At 44.3% G+C, this 17,577-nt stretch overlaps 1 protein-coding gene across 3 annotated transcripts in view; it reads left to right on the top strand.

Annotated features, from left to right (window-relative positions):
- The first annotated feature begins 473 nt into the window (after positions 1 to 473).
- Positions 474 to 17,577, top strand: part of USP25 (ubiquitin specific peptidase 25) — a 93,463-nt gene continuing 76,359 nt past the window's right edge. For 2 of the 3 annotated variants that reach the window (XM_052794165.1, XM_052794164.1), the window contains exon 1: positions 474 to 767. In XM_052794165.1, the coding sequence (XP_052650125.1) occupies positions 723 to 767 (45 nt within the window). In that variant the 5' untranslated portion in view covers positions 474 to 722. The remainder of the gene's footprint in view (positions 768 to 17,577) is intronic. The other variant, XM_052794166.1, reaches the window with a different exon arrangement.

Genomic DNA, 17,577 nt, shown 5'->3' with positions numbered 1-17,577 from the left:
GAGGCGCTCTCGGGTTCGCCGCCGCGGCTCCCCCGGGCGGCCGCGGCGGAGCGGGGGAAACTTCGCTTTCCCTCGGGAGGCAGGGCGGCGGGCTGCCCCTGCGAGGGGCGGGAGGGAAGCCTCCCCCCCGGCAGAGGACGCGGGGTCCTTCCCGGAGGAGCGCCCGGCCCCGCTCAGCCCCGGGCCGCTCCCCCGGGACCGAGGCCCAGCCGACGCTGTCCCGCGGGGGCGGCCGCCGCCGCCGCCAAGATGGAGGCGGCCGCTGTAAATACCGCGGGGAAGGGGCAGGGCAGCGGCGGCACCGCCGGCGGCGAGCGAGGGGGGCAGCCGGCGCGGCGGGGGGCTCCGCCCGGGGCAGGTGCGCGGGGCGGCGCCGCCGGGAGAACCGCTGCCGGGCGGCGGCGGCGCGGGCCGGGCCGGGCCGAGCCGAGCCGAGCCGAGGGTGGGGCCGGAGGCGCGCTCGGCGCTCCGGGCACGCTGGGCGGCGGCGGCCGCGCTGGGAGTGACAGCGGGGCCTAAGCGGATCCGCGCTATACCCCGTGGCGGCCGCCCGCCTCGGCGGCCCGCCCGCCTGGCGGTGACTCGGGCTCCCCCTCCCGCCCCTCCTCCTCCGCCGCCGCCTCCTGCTCCGCTCGCCCAGCCCGGGCCCGGCCCAGCCGCTGCCGCACGGCGCCGCCGCCGCCCGCCGAGCCCGGGGCGCAGCCGGGAGCCGCGCGGGGGCCATGACGGTGGAGCAGAACGTGCTGCAGCCCGGCGGCGCCGCCAAGGTGAGACACCGGCCCGGCCCGGCCCGGCCCGCCGCCCTGCGCCGCGCCGGCCGCGGGGTCCGCCCGCTGCGCCAGGGCCCGGCCTGCGAGCCGGCTGCGCGCCCCTCGCCGCGTGCCCCTCGCCGCGTCCCTGCCTGCCGGCCTCGCCCGGGCCTGGCCCCCACCCCTTCCCGGAGGCGCTCCTTTCCTCCGCGGCTCCGGCGGCTGCCCCCGCTCCCGCCCCCCCACCCCACCCCGGCCGGCGACTTCCCCCCCCCCCCCCCCCCCCCGCAAACGGGGGAGCAGCCTCCCCACCCTCCGCCGCTTCCCGGGCCCGTGGGAACCTTCCCCCGGCCGAGGAGGGGGCCCGGCCTTCCCCGCCCCGCGGCCTCTCTGGGCCCGCGGCGCTTCAGCCCCGGGCCGGGGCGATGGCGAAGCCGCCGGGGGGACGCGGCGGGGCCGGGCGCCGCGCTGGGGCGCAGTCGGTCAGCGGGGGGCCGCCGTCACCCCGGCCCCGGGTCAGCCCCCCTCCGGGCCGGGTCCTCTTCCCCAGCGCCCCGCGGCTCGGGGGAGACCCGCCGCTCCCCGGGCCGGCGAGCGGGCAGCCCCGGGCTGGGACGGCGCCGGGGCCCCGGGCGGGCCTGTTGCACTTGCAGAGCTGCCGGGATGGGGAGCAGCGTGTCGGTGAGGACCGCGAGGTCCTGCCCGAGCCCCCGGCGTGAGCCGTGGGCCGGGAGGGAGATGCTGCACGCGCGCGGCGTGCCCCTGCTGCGCCGGCATCCGTGTCTGCTAAAGGTGAACGCTATTTCCAGCGTGTGACACACGGCTCGCTGTGACGCTGTCTTGCTGGAGTAAAAAAGTGCTGGATTTAGGGACTTCTATTAGTGTGCATCATGAAATGGGGTTAAGCGAATGGCAGCGTTTATGAATCTTTTGCTACGCACCAGGAGTTGCTGGAAAATGTTTCTTTATCAAAAAAAAAAAAAAGGACCCCTTCTAAAGCTCTTTTTTTGCCTGAAGTGAACTGAACTGGCAAGAGAAAAAAGAAACCTAAAATTAAATCAAGGTGCTTTTAAAATTATTTTTTTAATTTTTAAATGTAACTGTTGCTGGTTAATGCAACTGTTGTGGTTAGTGATATGACTTACCTCCTCTTCCCTGACTTTTTTTTTTTTATGGCATGTGATGTTTTTATAGGAGGATAAAGGTATATGTGCTTTGGTATAGTCAGTGTGGAAGTTAAATGGCTCCAGTTGTAAGACTGGACAGTGGGAATGCAGTTATTAAGGTATAATTGTTTAAAGTAGTACAACATACATTCAGAAGGCTCGTTTGGAGGGAGAGGCATGTCTTGCCAAAGACTGCTATCATAGTTGAAGTAGTTAGCACTGATTTTGGCTGCTTCAGCAGGAAGGCAAGGGCTGAACGTACTAATTTTGTCTCTTCGTTCCTCAGTCAGCAGTGTTTTCACTTGGGGTGTGCTAGCAGGCTAACGTAGCAGAGTTTTGCTGCCAGGTCCCATGCTATGCATGTGTCTTCTGTGTTGAACAACTTCGTTTGCCTCACAACTTTGGTAGAGCCAGGTTATATTTTACAAAACCTGTTGTTGATGGTTTACTTAAGTATCCCTTAATTATCGTATTGGATACTCTGTTACGTAATACCTGATAGGCACTGGTCAGAGCTGCCTGTTGTACTTTCTGTCAGTAATCCTGAAGAAGACATGTTACAGTTTCCAGCTAAACTACTGCTTGCAGGTCAGTAGTTCAGGATTACTGTAGTTTCAAATCGAGGATAAGCTTAAAGAGTGGTTGGAGATTGATTGTGGTAGATCCCCTGGTAATCTACTGCAGTAAAAAATGAAATTAGCAATAATTCTAAAGTTGTAATTGGCATCTATGGATGATGGTTACTTGTCTAAGTATCTAGAGAAACTGTATAAAATAAGTTTGGGGTTTTTTTCATGGCAGGGATTTGCTTTTTTATTTCTGTTGAATCAACTGATTATTATATTATCTGAAACTCCTTGTCACCCATTTTATCGCTAATTGCATGCTGGGGGGGGAAGGCCAACCTTGAGACTATTTTGCAAAAAAAAAATATTATTTGACTCCAAAGTGAATATCTCATTGCTTAGTGAGACGAATGAATAGCTAACTGGATGGCAGACTTTAACATTGTTCAGCTTATTTGCATGTAAGAAGAAAAATTGTGAAGGTACAGTGGGCTGATGTGTGGTTGAAAAGTAGAGAGGTTACCATACCACTAACTCACCGTCTTCCCTCAAAAGAAGAAAATCCCATGCTCCACAAATAATGAGAGTTTGTTCTGGGGACCTCAAAGTTTGTCATGATTGTTTTCTGTTAGTGTGAAGAAACCACATACAAACAGAAATATATTGGATTTCCAAGAGATGCCTGAGTCATCAGCATACCTTATTCAGAACTGTGGTTCCCAACATTGTTCATCAGATGTTTTCTTACTGTCATACAGGAAGTATGTGTCAAACTGCAGCAGTACTTGAAGTTGTAGGTTTGTATTAATAAATGCTCTAACTGCAAACAGCCCGTTTCCCACTGAAGCTATCTTTATTGTATAGTTAAAGCATCTGGATTGGGTCAAAAGAAATTTTTTTTCATGTTTACTGGTCATCTTGACTCCTAGTTAAAACTTGTAATTTATCTCCTGAAGCAAATAATTAATCACGTTAGTCTCATTGCTCACAGCTCTTGTGTGCTTCTCTTAACATTGTTAGGTGTCTGTAGGTTATCTGTAATGTTCATATTAAGACTAAAGCATGTGAATAAAGGTAAATGGCCTGGGAAGTTAAAAAAAGTGGCTTCTCGTTTTGCCCTGTCTGTATTTCTGTCCAGTAAAACCCTTTTTGCCAGGCATTTTGCTGCTGAAGAGCAAAGACGTGTGCGTTGCAGGGTTCCCTGTACTCCAGGCAGGGCTGCACTGCTGCCATGGGGGCAGCTTGCGCTGGTGCATGTGTACATCGATTTTCCTTACGGAGGAAGACCGTCCCAGGCTGCCCTTTGTGCTGTGCAGACCCTTCCCTTGGCCAGTGTCCCTTACACAGTGGGTTCAGCAAAAGGGGCTGGGGCGAATGGTGATTTTTCTAGTAATTGGAAGAAATGATGTGGAGAGGTCATACGTGTTTTAGCAGCATCTTGGCTCTAACTAATAATTATCGTGATGGTCCTCTTGGAATAGCAGATTGAAGAAGCTGGATTTTAAAGGGTGACACTTAGCTGGCCACTCAGCCATGTGTATTATCAAGTTCTACTGCTTCTGGAGAGAGACTGAGTGTTGGTTGATACACAGATTTAAAGTCTGTTTTATCTGTCCCTTGGTTTCCCACACCCACTGTTATTTCAGACCTGTGATTCAGCAGCATATTGGCAGTGTAATCACAGGAATAGTAGAATAAAGTGAGGTGTGTCAGCTCAGCTCGCTTTTTTTAAAAGAAGCACAAACCTTTAAGGATATTTACTGCTTGAAATAATGCATGGCTTAAAGCAAGGTCTAATACTACTTACTTCCTCTCCCTTGCTCTTTTTTGGGGTAGTAAGGAGAAAATTGTGCTAGCTTATATGTGTGCTTCTGTTCTGCTCATCCTGTGTATTTGATGTACTCATTATTGAAAGATTTAGCTAATAATATGGTACTGACTGCTTTTCTTCCCTGAAAGCAATAGCCACTAATTGCGGTAGTTCTTCATACGGAAGATGATACAGTCCTATGTCTCCAACAATTGAAATAGGGATGTCCATGCAGTACTGAATGGCAGGAGGTGATAGCAACAAACATCTACTGAGGACTAGGTATGCAAGGAAGGTATTTTGGGAGTTGTGCTCATCTTTTTTTTTTTTTTTCATCTTGATAGGTGGCAACCTTCCAAGGATACAGCCTTTAAAGTCTTTGTGTTTTGATCAGTTGGGTTCAGGGTTTTCTGACCTACCATTTGCCCCGTGGATGCAGGAGGCTGCAGGCTCCTGCTCTTGGCATGTGGCCAGAGCCCCTCTTGCCTGTGAGCAACACGCAGGTGTCTTCCCGTATCTGAGAAATGCACCCTGGGTCATGTAATGAGGATGGCTTACATATCTCCCCACGAGTGAGCTACCTGTGTTTGGACTGTGTGACAGGTGGTCTCCTTGCATGGTGGGCTTGCGTGGTGGGGGGGATTATACCTGCTGCTGCTGGTATTGGAAGCTTTATTACCTCTTTTGGCCAGGATGAGCAGAATAAGCAGACTAGTTTGCTGAAGGTGTTTGTACCAACTGCTAAGTAATTTGCAAGAAATATTTGAGGTGCTATGGAGTCACACTTTTAGATATACACATCTTGTTATGAATTTAAAAAAAAAGTTCATTAAAAAAGTTCATCTTGTGTGTAGTTACACCTTCTACATGGACTCCTGTTTGTATTTTCTGAAAGCTAGAGCAAGGTGCAAAGGTCAGTGATTCGAAGTAATTTTGAAAGCCCTTGTCAGACTGGTATGCTGAATGCCTTCTGGTTTTGTGAATTTTCTGATGGGTTTTGGTGGGAGGGGCTGTGTGTGTGTGGTTGAGTGGGTGGTGTTTTTTTCTTTTTTTTGTAGCTATGCAGTCTTGCTTTTTTTGGTATATGCTATGAATCTGCACCTTTCTGAAACATTTAATAGTAGTTTAAAATTTGTTGCATTCTAGAAAAACTTCCACAGAAGTTCAGTAATGATTTTGATTGTGGTAGCACGACTTTACAACTATAGTGCTATAACTAGCATCTGTCCGAACTAATGTCTTTAAATATCTTTTGGTCCACACCTTGAAAATAAAAATACTTCTTCAGAATATTAAAATGTAAGGTTTATACATTTTTCTGTTAAGTTATTTTTAAATAATATTACAAAAGGTTTAGTACTTCCTAAAAAAAAAAAAAAGATGTATTTTTAGGATAACCCTGTATCTACAACCACTAGGAAGAGCAGCTACAAAAGATGACAGAACCCATCAGCTTCTATGAAAAGGTCAAAAAGTAAATTACCCATGTCTCAAAATAGAAAAATATTTGACATTTTTAAAAGTGCTTTGTAAAGATAAGTGGGAGGATAATTGAACAGTTGCTTTTCTTGCACTCTTATGCCTGAAAAGATATGTTAAGGCAGGAAGTAGCATCTCTTTAATCCTGTGAATTCAGTTGGTGTTCATGGACTTTTCTAACTGAAGATGAATGAAAGATAGAAAGAAAGATATAATTTTTGTTCTGTTTTTGGCTAAATCTTCTCTTCCTCCTGGTTGAGGAGCACACTAAGTGTTGACAGTCTGATTATTCAGTCTGCAAGAAGTTGGCTTCTTAACTTCAGTGATGTGAATGGCTGGGTTGAGGGACACCCTGGATGCTGGGGACCGGCGAATTGATCTGATGCCCCAGCTGACTTGGAGGCTGCCTTTTCAGACTGGGCTGAGATCTTAGCAGAACTAGCTGGGAGGTGTCTAACCCTCACATATCACTTGTGCCAGGAATTGTTTGGGGTGCTGCATCAGTCACCCCCTTACAGCTGTTGCTGGTGGTGCCACGATGGGGGGTTACTGAGGTGCCCAGGGATGCTTCTAGGGTTCCTTTATGTTTTATTGCCCTTCACTTTCTGTAGTGAAGATGCTGATTTGCAATTTCCAGCTGGTCATCTGGCAAAAGCTAAGAGCCAAATGTGGCATTCCTGATATTCTTTAGCATAAAAAGTAAACAAAAAGCTTAAGAACAGTGTCTTCACTTACATGTTTTCATGTAGGAGTAAATTCCTTTAAAAGCCTGACTTTCTGGTTTTATTTTTTTTTTAATTTCTTTTTTTTTTATTATTGACTTCTTGTACTTATTATGGAACAGAGCTCTTAAAATTGGGAGGGGAGGTGTTGACAGGACCTGGACTGAGACAGGAAAGTCTTTTCTACTTCCACTGAGTAGGAAAGCCACATGTGTGGGAGCAGCTTTTCTGGGAAATGAAAGTATCCTGAGTGCTTTCATTTTCTGGTTCTCTTGTGATAACCAGTGTGATTATGTAAGGGTGGGGAAGGTTGCATTGAGTCACAATGAAGGTTTGTTTGTGCGTTAGGGTTTTTTGTGTTTGGTTTTGTTTTGGTTTGGTGTTTGGTTGTTTGGGGTTTTTTTGGTTTTTTTTGTTTGTTTGTTTTAGATGGATGTGTTAAACTTCCCCATCAAAACCCAGTGAGTAAGTTACCAATGTGATGGTCTTTAGTCAGCAGGTAGACACCTGTAGTTTGAGAGGATTCAGCTTCTCACCTGGGGGCTGTTGACTTGTGCCTGGGGTAGCAGTGTAGCATCACGATGCAAATAGCAAGCCAGAGTATTAGCTGAGTAACGTAGGAGAGCCTGTTGTGACAATGTATTTCAAAATGATTTTATGAATTCAGGGTAGACTTCAGTCTTTCTTTCCCATTAGGACATAGAGACCACTTCTGTTAGCTGATATCACACTTCATCAGTTGGGGTGCTGTTAAAGAAGTCAACAGTTGCTGAGAGTAGAAAATATTTGACTGGAGTGAATGTTCAGTTTCACTAGTTCAGTGAAACTAATATAACTCGCATGTGACTTTTGCCAGAGATCTAAGTGTGCAATAGGTGGGGTGGTAACTCTTTCCATCCACTTCGGGACTGTGATACGTGCAAAGTTCTGGTTAATGAGTGGTTAAGTATAATTACTAGGGAAAAGGTAGCACTGTGAATCACTATAGTTAGTTGCATGTAAAAGTATGTAAAGTTGAAACTTTTCTGATAAATTCTTTATCTTTTTTTATTATTTAAAAAAGGGGCAAAAATACGATGACAAAGTAATCTAAAGCTCTGAGGCTGAAGTAAAGATGAGGTGGTGAGATGCTTTACTGCTGAACAGGATAGCAGGGGCATGCCTTGCATGATGGTACAAACCCAGGCTTTGGGCCAAGTCAAGGGAAAGACTTTTTCCTGTTTCCTGTGTCAGGTTGGCAAATGGTATCTCTTGCTATTTTTTGTGAACGCTTGTAACTCTTAATTTGGCAACACAGCGTTCTGAACAGCGGATGTCAGATTTTTTTAATGTTACCTTACAGTAATGCTGTGCTGAATATATATGTTGTTATAAGCTGTATTGTGCTGACACACCTCAGCCAAACTTGCAGGTAGAATGGAGAGCAGCTGTGGTGTGTGCAATGATTGAGTACAATCACTGTCTAAATCACCATCTAAAATGTTGCTTTCTTACAGCACTAAGGTTTGCGCCCTCTCATTGTATTGCAGGCTTTAGATCTCTTTATCACTAGATTTCTTTAGCACTTCAAAACTTGTAATACACTAACTAAGGGCTCTACGGACCATTAAAGGAAAATTTCCATGAAACTTCTTTTTGAGTAAACCTGTCCGTACTACCTTTCTGCTCTACGTCACCATCCCAGTTTCCAGAAGTGAATGAAGGGAGCATAAGTCAGTCTCTCTGCTGCAGTGGGTTACATCTCCCTGCCTGGATATTTGGGGCACGTACGCTGGTCTGTGATCTGGAGTGGCAGAGGTGGTGTGCTGCCTTCTCCTGGTAGCTGCAGCGCTGGGTCTGCTGGTAGAGGGGTGGTTTTAACATGTTGAACTACGTAGTGGTTTTCCTGGTGAATGTGGTGCAGAATCTGTGGTTTTAGGCTTTAACAGGAATGAGATGTTAAGCAACATTTTGAATCAACATTGAGATTGCTGTGAAGTGCTATGAAGGAGGAATTGGGTCCTAAGATGTTGTAAAGGACAGATTGACACAGTGTCGTGAGTAGGACACTGATAATTTCAGTCGTCTATGGCAGGCTTTGTGAGTTCTTGTCTATTTAATTATGGACGGGTTTTCCATGTATTCAGTAACATCATTAATTCCAAACATTTGAAAATCAGAATGAAAGTATTTAATCTATTTAGACATAGACTCTTGCAATTTAAGAAGGTGCTGATGATTTTTACAGTTAGGTTTTATAGCTTTCATTCTTTTGAAATTGTCATTAGCTATATTCTTTTGCTTTTTGCTTCTTTGCTGTAATGAATGAAATTCAGGAGCGTGTTGAAAGCCATCAGCATGGGAGTTTTTCTGAAACCTGATGTTACCTGATGATGGGACTTCAAGAGAAACAGCACTGTTGTGAGAGGTGGCAACACTAAGTGTCCACAGTTCTAATGTAGCTCTCTGAAGTAAGGGTGTTAGAGAGGTGGAATCCAAGGAACATGCAATGTGGAAGATCTTGAAGGCTGGAGTGCAGCTAGGTTAACCTTGGAAACATCACCTGACATGGATTTGTGTATGTAGAACACTTTTTTCTTTTTTTTTTTTTTTTAAGGCAGCAGAAATATCGGTGTGCAAATTCTAATAGTTTTTATTCTGAGATACACAGCTTTGACTTGATGCTTTTGTTTATAGTAGTTTTCTGAAGTATTTTAACTGGTGGATTCTTGCTGAAAAAAATTATACCTTGCACAACATTTCTTTCAAAATGTTTCTGTTATGAACTAATTGGCAATAGTCAAGCTTATCAAAGTTTAGGGGTCAAGCAAATGCAGTTTCTGCTTATAATATCCTTGACTAAAGCTTTTTTAGCCATCAGGTGAAAGCATATTTTTAAGCTTTACAGTAAGCACATGTAGACAAGAATAATGTATTTCATAAAAGCTTTTCAGAGAGGTATTAGTGTTTTCAAGGCATGATCCATAGCTATTTAAATGTAATTGACCCTTGCATCTTACCTCGGTCTAGACACAATTCATGGAAATTAATGCAGGTGACAAAAAATGGTGTTATATGCCTTTATGGCTCCTTCCTACCAATTGATGTGTCATCATTTCACTTGTGTCGTACCCCAAAATCCAGAGGGCTCCCTTTAATTAAAACAGGATGTTCACTTGACTTTAGGGTCTGAGTCTGAGATGTAAAAGTTTTGGATTGTGAATTGTGTAGCTATATTTAATGCCATCTCTTGCTTTTGCTGAATAGTAAATGCTAGGCTTGAGTTTTCGCATGGTTTCTGTGATAGCAGTTCTTCTCACAGCTCTGCAACTTCAAGAAAAGTCAGATACCTGTGCTGAAATTTCCTATTCTTATTCTCAAACCAAAAATTACTCTTTCTGAATTTCAATAAAATTTTAATGAAAAAAAAAATCATTTTGAGAAGTTGAATTTAGCTGTGTTTTTACTGGGATTAAGCCAGAAAAAAAAAAAAGAAGTGCTACGTGGAAGTTGAAAATAGTATTTATTTACATTCAGGTGTATGCTTTGAGAGTGCTTTAAAGTAAGCAGCTGGAAAAGGCTGGGTATGCACAGGCATGTGGCATTCTTCGTTCTCTTCAGAAGAGAAGGAGATAGTGAGAACAGACTCCTACTCCGCTTTCCTTTTGTGTCCAGTTTCATTTTATTCCTCTGAAAGTTAGCTGCTTTGAAAAAGAAATTTCTCCTGGGACCACAGCTGTTGGAAATGTACTTTTTTTTAAACACTTTCCAAAGTGCATGGGTATAAATGGCCTGGTTAGAGGACAGATTACTGTGTATTTCATTGTATCCCAGAAATCTTATATTATGACTGAGAAAGCATTTCTATATTTTGCAGATTTTAACTTTTGCTTTGTTTTGGTACAGAATCATGGCAAAATATATTAAGAGAAAGTTTTTAAGCTTGTAAGTATGTTTTAGTTTTTTAAACCTAAACAGCTTTTGGAGCGCTTGCAGAGTTGTTTCCCTTCTTGGTATTACCTACTTTCCCATTTGTCAGCTGCTTTTCTTCAAATTCTGCTTGTCTCTCATGTCATTTTTCACCTGTTTGAGGACCATGCTCTTCTCATTTAGAGACTTTCCCACTGCCATTTTCTTTTCTTACATTAGAACCTTTTAATTATTTGGTGGCAGTAATCAGCAAGCTTTTTAAATTCAGGCACCTAGGTTTCTAACTTTTTTTTTTTTAATAGGGTACTAGAATTAAGTCTTCTCTTTCTCTCTGTATTCCTTTACTTGTTTGGAAATTAAAAAATAACCAACATCTTACTGGCTACTTTTAAATGTTGCCTCTAGTCTTGCATGTGTTTTATGGGACTCGGTGCTGAAAGCCACAAACATCTCTTGGGACAACCCTGGCTGAACCATAATTGTCCCCTTGCCTGAAGCTGGCTGGGCTGCTTTTTTGGGTACAGTCTGCTGGGTAACCTCTGGATTTATTCATGGGAGGGATGGACAGATTTCCCCATCATCACAAGTTCCAGCTCTGGCTAACTTGGCAAGTTGCCTTGAAGCTTTTTCTGGGTCTGATTTAAAGACGACTGGTAAATGTGCTACCTACTTCCTAGTACTGGATGGGGGTGTGTGCAGCATACAGGCTCTGCTGCGTTGTTATAGACTGGGGAAGGAGTTTGCAGCTGCCTGCTATCCCCAGCAAAGATGCCGAAGACTGTTGCTTTGTGACCTTACTGAGTAGAAAAGGGTTGAAAATTTTGCTGTTGGAGTTTATTATCTATTGTTTGATGGGGGAACATGTTGGCATAATGCTGCTGCTAAGAAGGTGGAACAGAATTTAAATTTCTGTATGTTTCAAATTTTTTCAAAAATGTGAACTCTTTAGAGGAGTCTTTCATACCTCTTTTCCTTAAGTCAGCTTATGAAGTTTCACGTAGGCGTGTGGTGATGAAGAATGGCAGAAAGTCACTACTGATGATATTGCCACAACACCACTGAGACAGGGAAGACTGATAGGACTAAATTATAACAAATAGCAGTTATAAAACAAAGTTGTCATAAGTTTCTTGAGACCACATCCTCATATTAGAATATAACAAGTTCAGCTTTCTGTGGGAGCTGAGGCGAATGTGCGTTTCAAAATCAGGTAATTCAAAGTCCATTAAAAAAAATACCCAAGGATTCTCAAGATTGTCTTTTGTCTTTCTCCTTGAGGCAAAATGGCCTGGAGAATTTCAGTTGCCCTCTGTGGAGTGTACTGATGAATTTACTATTTCTTTAATTGTGAGGTAGTAAAAGTATATGCTGATATACTGGTAAAAATCTCAACACATCTTTAAATACTATGTCTCTGTTGTGTTTGAGGTTCATTTTAATTCTAATACCATCCGCATCCGTTGAGGTTATTACCTAATGAAAATGAAAGCTGCTCGCTGCCCTTCACAGGCCGACTGTCCATGGTGTTGCGGTGGCCTTTCTGCAGGGACGCAGCACGTGCCGGTGGCTTCCTGGCGCTTGACCCAGGAAAGGTTGTCTTGCTGGAGAAGCTGGAACTGCTGTCAGAAACCCAGCACTTTGCAGGCAACCTGTTAAATACTGCCCTGGATTTTAGGTGATTTACTGTGATCTGTAATCTCGTTCTTCTGCAGAGTTTGTTTATTTAATCCCCCCCCCCCCCCCCCCCCCCCCCCGCCCCAAGCTAACAATGTGTGTCTCTTCACAGGATTCCTTTTTAAATGATTAGTAGGGGGGCAGGATAAGCTAGTAAATAACTTTACTGATGCTGCAAATAAAGGTGCCTGACTTTTCTGACGGAATTTCGTCTCGTAGCGCACCTCAGGTTAAAAGTTAGGGAGGGGGCGATCTGTTGAGGCTGCAGGATGAGCTCCCCTCTGAAGACCTCGCTGCAGCGGGTGGAGGTGCTCCCTTCCGCTCTCGGTCCCCAGCCCCTGTGTCCTCTCACCTGATCTCTCTTGGCCCGGGCGGCGGAGGGCAGGAGCGGGCAGTGCGATTGGGAGCTGCGGGCCGGCTGGCCGAGCTGCCAGGTGCAGCCCCCCGGGACCCCCAAGGCAGGAGGTGGGTGCTGCTGAGGGTGTTGGGGAGCCCTGGGGTCGGCCAGGCTGCTGGAGGTGGCCAGGGCTGCCGCTCTCGCTCTCGAGAGACAGGAGGGCACGTGCGTGCTCTGTGAGCACAAGGCCCGTTTCTTTAGGAAGCGAGGTTAGTAGTTTTTTTTAATCGGACTAAACAGCAAAGCCCATGTTGAAAGGCTTTCTGTTAAGCTTGCTTTCTTTCTTTCAGACAGACAGACAGCTGAGCTTTTTGCCCAAATGTGTCCCTGCTATTGAATACCGTGGACTCTTTGTAATACAGGCCTGTCTTAAAGAGTGCAATTTAACTTTCACTTAGGATTTCCATGCTGTACTATTCTGAATTTTGTGTGGAAAAATTGTTTGTGAAATCTTCCCTGGTATCGCTTACCTAGGGCACATAGCGGAGTTGTTTGAGGTGAGGTGGAATCTTTGACACTTGTGCCATTAGCAGTTGCAGTAAATGAGATCTTTCTGGATGTGAACACCTAAACCGGGGAGCGGAGAACAGCGTACAGGGTTTCAGCCCCTGCTGGAGTGGGCCTAAGTGTGTGTGTTCTTTTGTGTCATGTGTGGCTTTGACCACTGAGGCCCACCAGGAGCATCAGACCCTTGTTGAGTTTTATATTCAAATTATATTTATATTATTTTTAATCCTCTATGAATTTTATATTCATCTCTTGTTTGAGTAGGTTTTCTGCAATAGTCCCTAAGTAGGACGAGGACTGCGGGAGGCTTTTTTCCCCCTCAGTTTCCCTCACTGGATAAAAATAGCATTAAAATAAAGGCAGAGAAACAATCCATTTTCATAAGGCTGCTGCTCCACAACAGTTTAATCCAGTGGAAATAGGTGCAGCCTTGGTCTTGTCCTCTCCCTTGTCCCACCCCTGGCTCTCACTAAGTCAGCAGGAAATTAATTTAAAGCAAAGAGTGGCTTTCTGATGGTTTATTGAGAGCCTGGGCTGGCTTGCTGGAGGTTCAGGCAAGTGGCAGTGCTGGCTCAAAGGGAGGAGTGGCTTGTGGCCAGAGCGGGTGGCATCTGGCAACGCCAGCCTAGGCTGGCCACCGGTGTGGTCTGACAGCCCCTTTACACTTTATTGCTTGCAAGTATTGCAGAGACTGGAATGCCACCGATCTGAGGACTCTTGCAGCTTCCAGAGTTGGTTTGTTTGTTCCTAGAGTTGTCCTCTTTATCATAACGGCAGAGTGAGAAGAATGAAGGGGCTAGCTTGATGTTATTTTCTTGTGAGCTCCTCGGTGTTTTGCAGAGCAGGGTGAGATTGTGATGGCTGTTTGGAAAAAAAAAACCCCAACATAAAAAAGCTAAACACTTGAATGGGCTAGCGGGACTTCCCTCTCAAGTTGAGAGGTAGATCTTAGCCTTTCAGTGACAGATAATAAATAGGTAATGAAAGGACTGTGAAGAGCCTCAAATGTGAGGCAGAATAGCTTGTGTTTGGCGTGATGGGTTAAACTGTGACTGGAATGCAAAGGAAGATAACTCAAAGCAAGAAGTTAAAGTGTGGATCTTTGCAGCATTGTTTTAGACCTCAGCAAGACAAGATTTCATTAATTGTTTAAAAGACACTCCAGGATGTTTTTAATAGCTGCTACAGTGAAATTATGATACCCTGGGCAATAGTCTTTCCTGTGAGGAGAAAGCTTGTGTCTTGGTGATACTACCTGGGCAGAGACTGTAAAATTTAATGTTTAGGCATGATGGTAAATGTCTATGAACAGAAGAAAAAAATTAAGGAGGAAACTTTTACAACAGAAAGTAGCCAGGAGTGATTGGAAAATATGTGTGTATATTTATATACACGCACAGTTAGCTCTATATCTGTCATCCTCCAGCCTCCTTCTCCTTTCTATCTGTATAATGTCACCTATCATTGAGCCCACTGGCTTTAATTTGCTGTGGCTTGTGCACCCTGTTGGCAGGTCTCTTGATGCTGGGGTCAGAACACGTTGAGGTGGGACTGGGATATGAACCGAGGCTGGAGTGTGCCACTGGGATGTGGCACTGCCCAGCTGTTGCCCATAGGTGGGAGTCTCAGAGGAATCCTTCTGAATTTTATATGTAGTTTACAGATAACATGCTGGTGCTTTGAAAGACCCCTTGCTGCCACCAATAACTCTAATCACCCATCAGAGTTGGATTGGAGCAGAGATACTTTTGCTAATTACTGTCACAGTTATTGGAGTGTGTAAGAATCAAAAGCGATCTTTGTGAAGCAAATTTTCCCATGGCCATTCCAGTGAATACAACCTGAAGTTTAACTTGCATCTAGTTAAATGAAACTAAAGATCTCATTGGTTTTATCGTAATTAATTAATTTTTAGAGGTGCCATCATTACTATTGGGAAGCTTGCTGTCGTACTGAGCAGGGTGTGAGAAATCATGATGGTGGTTTAAAACACACAGACCTCAAAACTCTCAATAATTTTTCATTTCTGACACCTTTTATGTTTTCAGTAAGTACTAAGGCTGCTATCCGTTCTTAACAAGCTTCAGTGACAGGCTGATAATTTAGGAGTAGTTATCAGTAAGAGCTAGAAATGTGGAACTAAGCAATTCTTCACATGCTTCTTCACTCAAGCAACAGTGTTCATAAATCAGTTCATAGACTAATTTTAAGATAGAACTTCAGTTACATTTCTATTGTTTGTTCCTGTTTTGGTTTGGAGGATTGGTTTTAAACGATGTTGCTTTGATGGAAATGACAAGATTTTTGAGCCAGTTCACACTTCGGTTGTAGATAACACTGTTTATTACCATGTTCTGGTAAGTTAGTTTAAATGGCTTTGCTGCCTTCCTAGTGTTTGGTCTTGCTTTGTCTTTATAATGACTAGTCATATTGCCTTCAGCCACTGTTTTCGTTGTTGTTGTTGTTTTGTTTTTTTCTATTGGGGAAAACCGAATCTCTTAGCAATATAAACTGAGCATGTTTAGTTGTAATCCAGGCAATAGACCTACAGGGCAATCGAGTTGGAGTCCAGGGCTGAGTTTCAGCCCTTCTGTGGCCTGAGGGAAAAGGAGACAAAATCCACTAAACGCGTTCAAGGAAGTGTGTTTCTGTTGCTTTCTGAATGCTCTCCATGTTGTTGTATCTAGGTACTCAGTGGTGCCTTTTCCAGCTGCATTATTACTCCAATTCTTTAGCACCCTGAAATTTGCCTAGGAAGATCCATATAATAAGGTGGTGCTTCTCCCTTGCTTTACTCTTCTATGCCCTGTGTAAGAAATCTGGCTGTAGGGTCTCATTCCTTCTCTGTGCTGTCCATCTGAACGTGGAAGAAAGGGTGTGAAGCCACTTTTCCTGCCTATAGGTGGAATAGTTTGGAAAGTCACAGACTTTCCCCCTGTGAACTGACAGGGTTTCCTGCTCGTTGCAAGAGCATTCCCCCTGTGAACTGACAGGGTTTCCTGCTCGTTGCAAGAGCATTCCCCATGTTAAGTGGTGATTTGGTTCACATTTAACTTCTGGTTTTTTTGTAAATGTGTGTAACTATCAGAGGTGGGTTTGCCTTATGTTTAGTGTTAGTAAATACAAACACCTCAAGCCTCTCTTTAAAAAATCTCATTTCAAAAAGTTTAAATATTAGCTTGAATTAAAATAAATTTAAGTGTTTTATGTTGAGAGTTAACTGAGACTTTTTTGGGGGGGCGGCCACATATGAGGCTCAGAATAGTGAGTGTTTGCATGAATGCATGCTCTTGTATTGTGTAGAATCCTTAATATCAAATCTTGAAATTCATTGAAAAGTCACTTCTTTAAAGCCTTTTCAGTTGAAGCAGTACAACTTTGTTATTGTTCATGGAAACAGTATGGAAATGTGGTGAGAGTATTTCAAGTGTTTGGTTATGATGAATGTAGGTTATATAATGCTATGATTAAGTAGGATCCTTCCTTTAATTTTTCAGGGAGGACTTTATGCACGTAAGTAATGGACTCAAGCCTTTTCCCCATTAAACTTTTATTTGGTCCAGGCTGTGGTTGGCTGAAAGTTACTGCTATGCAGTGTGTCATTTTGCTTCCTTGAAGTAAGTTTGCTCTCAGTCCAGTTGCAGGTGGATAATTACACACTTTGCACAGGCTGCTGCTGTAATTGGCAGGTTTTGGCAGTCTGCGCAGAGGAGTCCTGGACTGAAAATCTGCAGTCTCTGTGCACGTCCTTTGCTCTCCACAAGTGATTTTGTCTAAGCCAAAGCTGAGATGCATTTTGCATTTGTGTGTGTATAAAAACATATCTTTACCTACTTTCTTAGAGGATACAATGTCATGTAAGGGGTTTCTCTTTTCATGACTGAACAAAAGGAAACCCAGTTAGCAGATACCAGGCAAGGGAATCTAATTCTGCTATGCTTTAGGAGGTACCGTAAGAACAAACACCTTAAAGCCAGTGCAGAGATTTAACTTGGTCTTTTCATTAGTAAAATACTGCTTTTAAAAATATATGTATACATATACCCACTTCTAAATTTACATATTTATATATGTACGTTTATTCTGCACACACACACAGAAAAATCTTAAGGATGGAGATGGTGAGAGCAAAGACATGCAGCAAAGCCTTCTGGAGTTGACTGTGTGTCTTCCCTGTGTTTCAACTTGGTATCTTCATGGAAGGAGTTAGTTTTTATTTGCCCCTTTGGAACTTGAGCAACAGCTTATTTAGAAGATGGTTAGTGTATCTGTGTTGCTGGAAGCTGTAATGCTCAGCAGTGTATGTGGGCCTTTTAACTGTTCCTGGGAGAGATGATTAATGTGGCAGAAAATGACATTCACAGTAGTAATTGAGGGTCTTTAGTATGCTTGTCCTTTCTACATTAACTATTTTTTGTTTATTTGTTTGTAGCAAAAACTTAAAGCCTTTTTATAGGGGATTACATTCCTCTAATCTCTCAGTGTTCTTCTCATTACAGCAACATCATACGAGGAAACTGGCTTATTGGCTACTTGTCTGGAAACGGTACTATTAGCAGGTCCTCTGCAGCTCAGGTTACGTTAGAAATGTCTTTAAT

This window comes from Harpia harpyja, chromosome 8, assembly GCF_026419915.1.
Source record: "Harpia harpyja isolate bHarHar1 chromosome 8, bHarHar1 primary haplotype, whole genome shotgun sequence".
NCBI classification, from domain to species: Eukaryota; Metazoa; Chordata; class Aves; order Accipitriformes; family Accipitridae; genus Harpia; species Harpia harpyja.
Note: the sequence above shows the minus strand (reverse complement) of the source record. Positions and strands in the feature narration are given on the sequence as shown.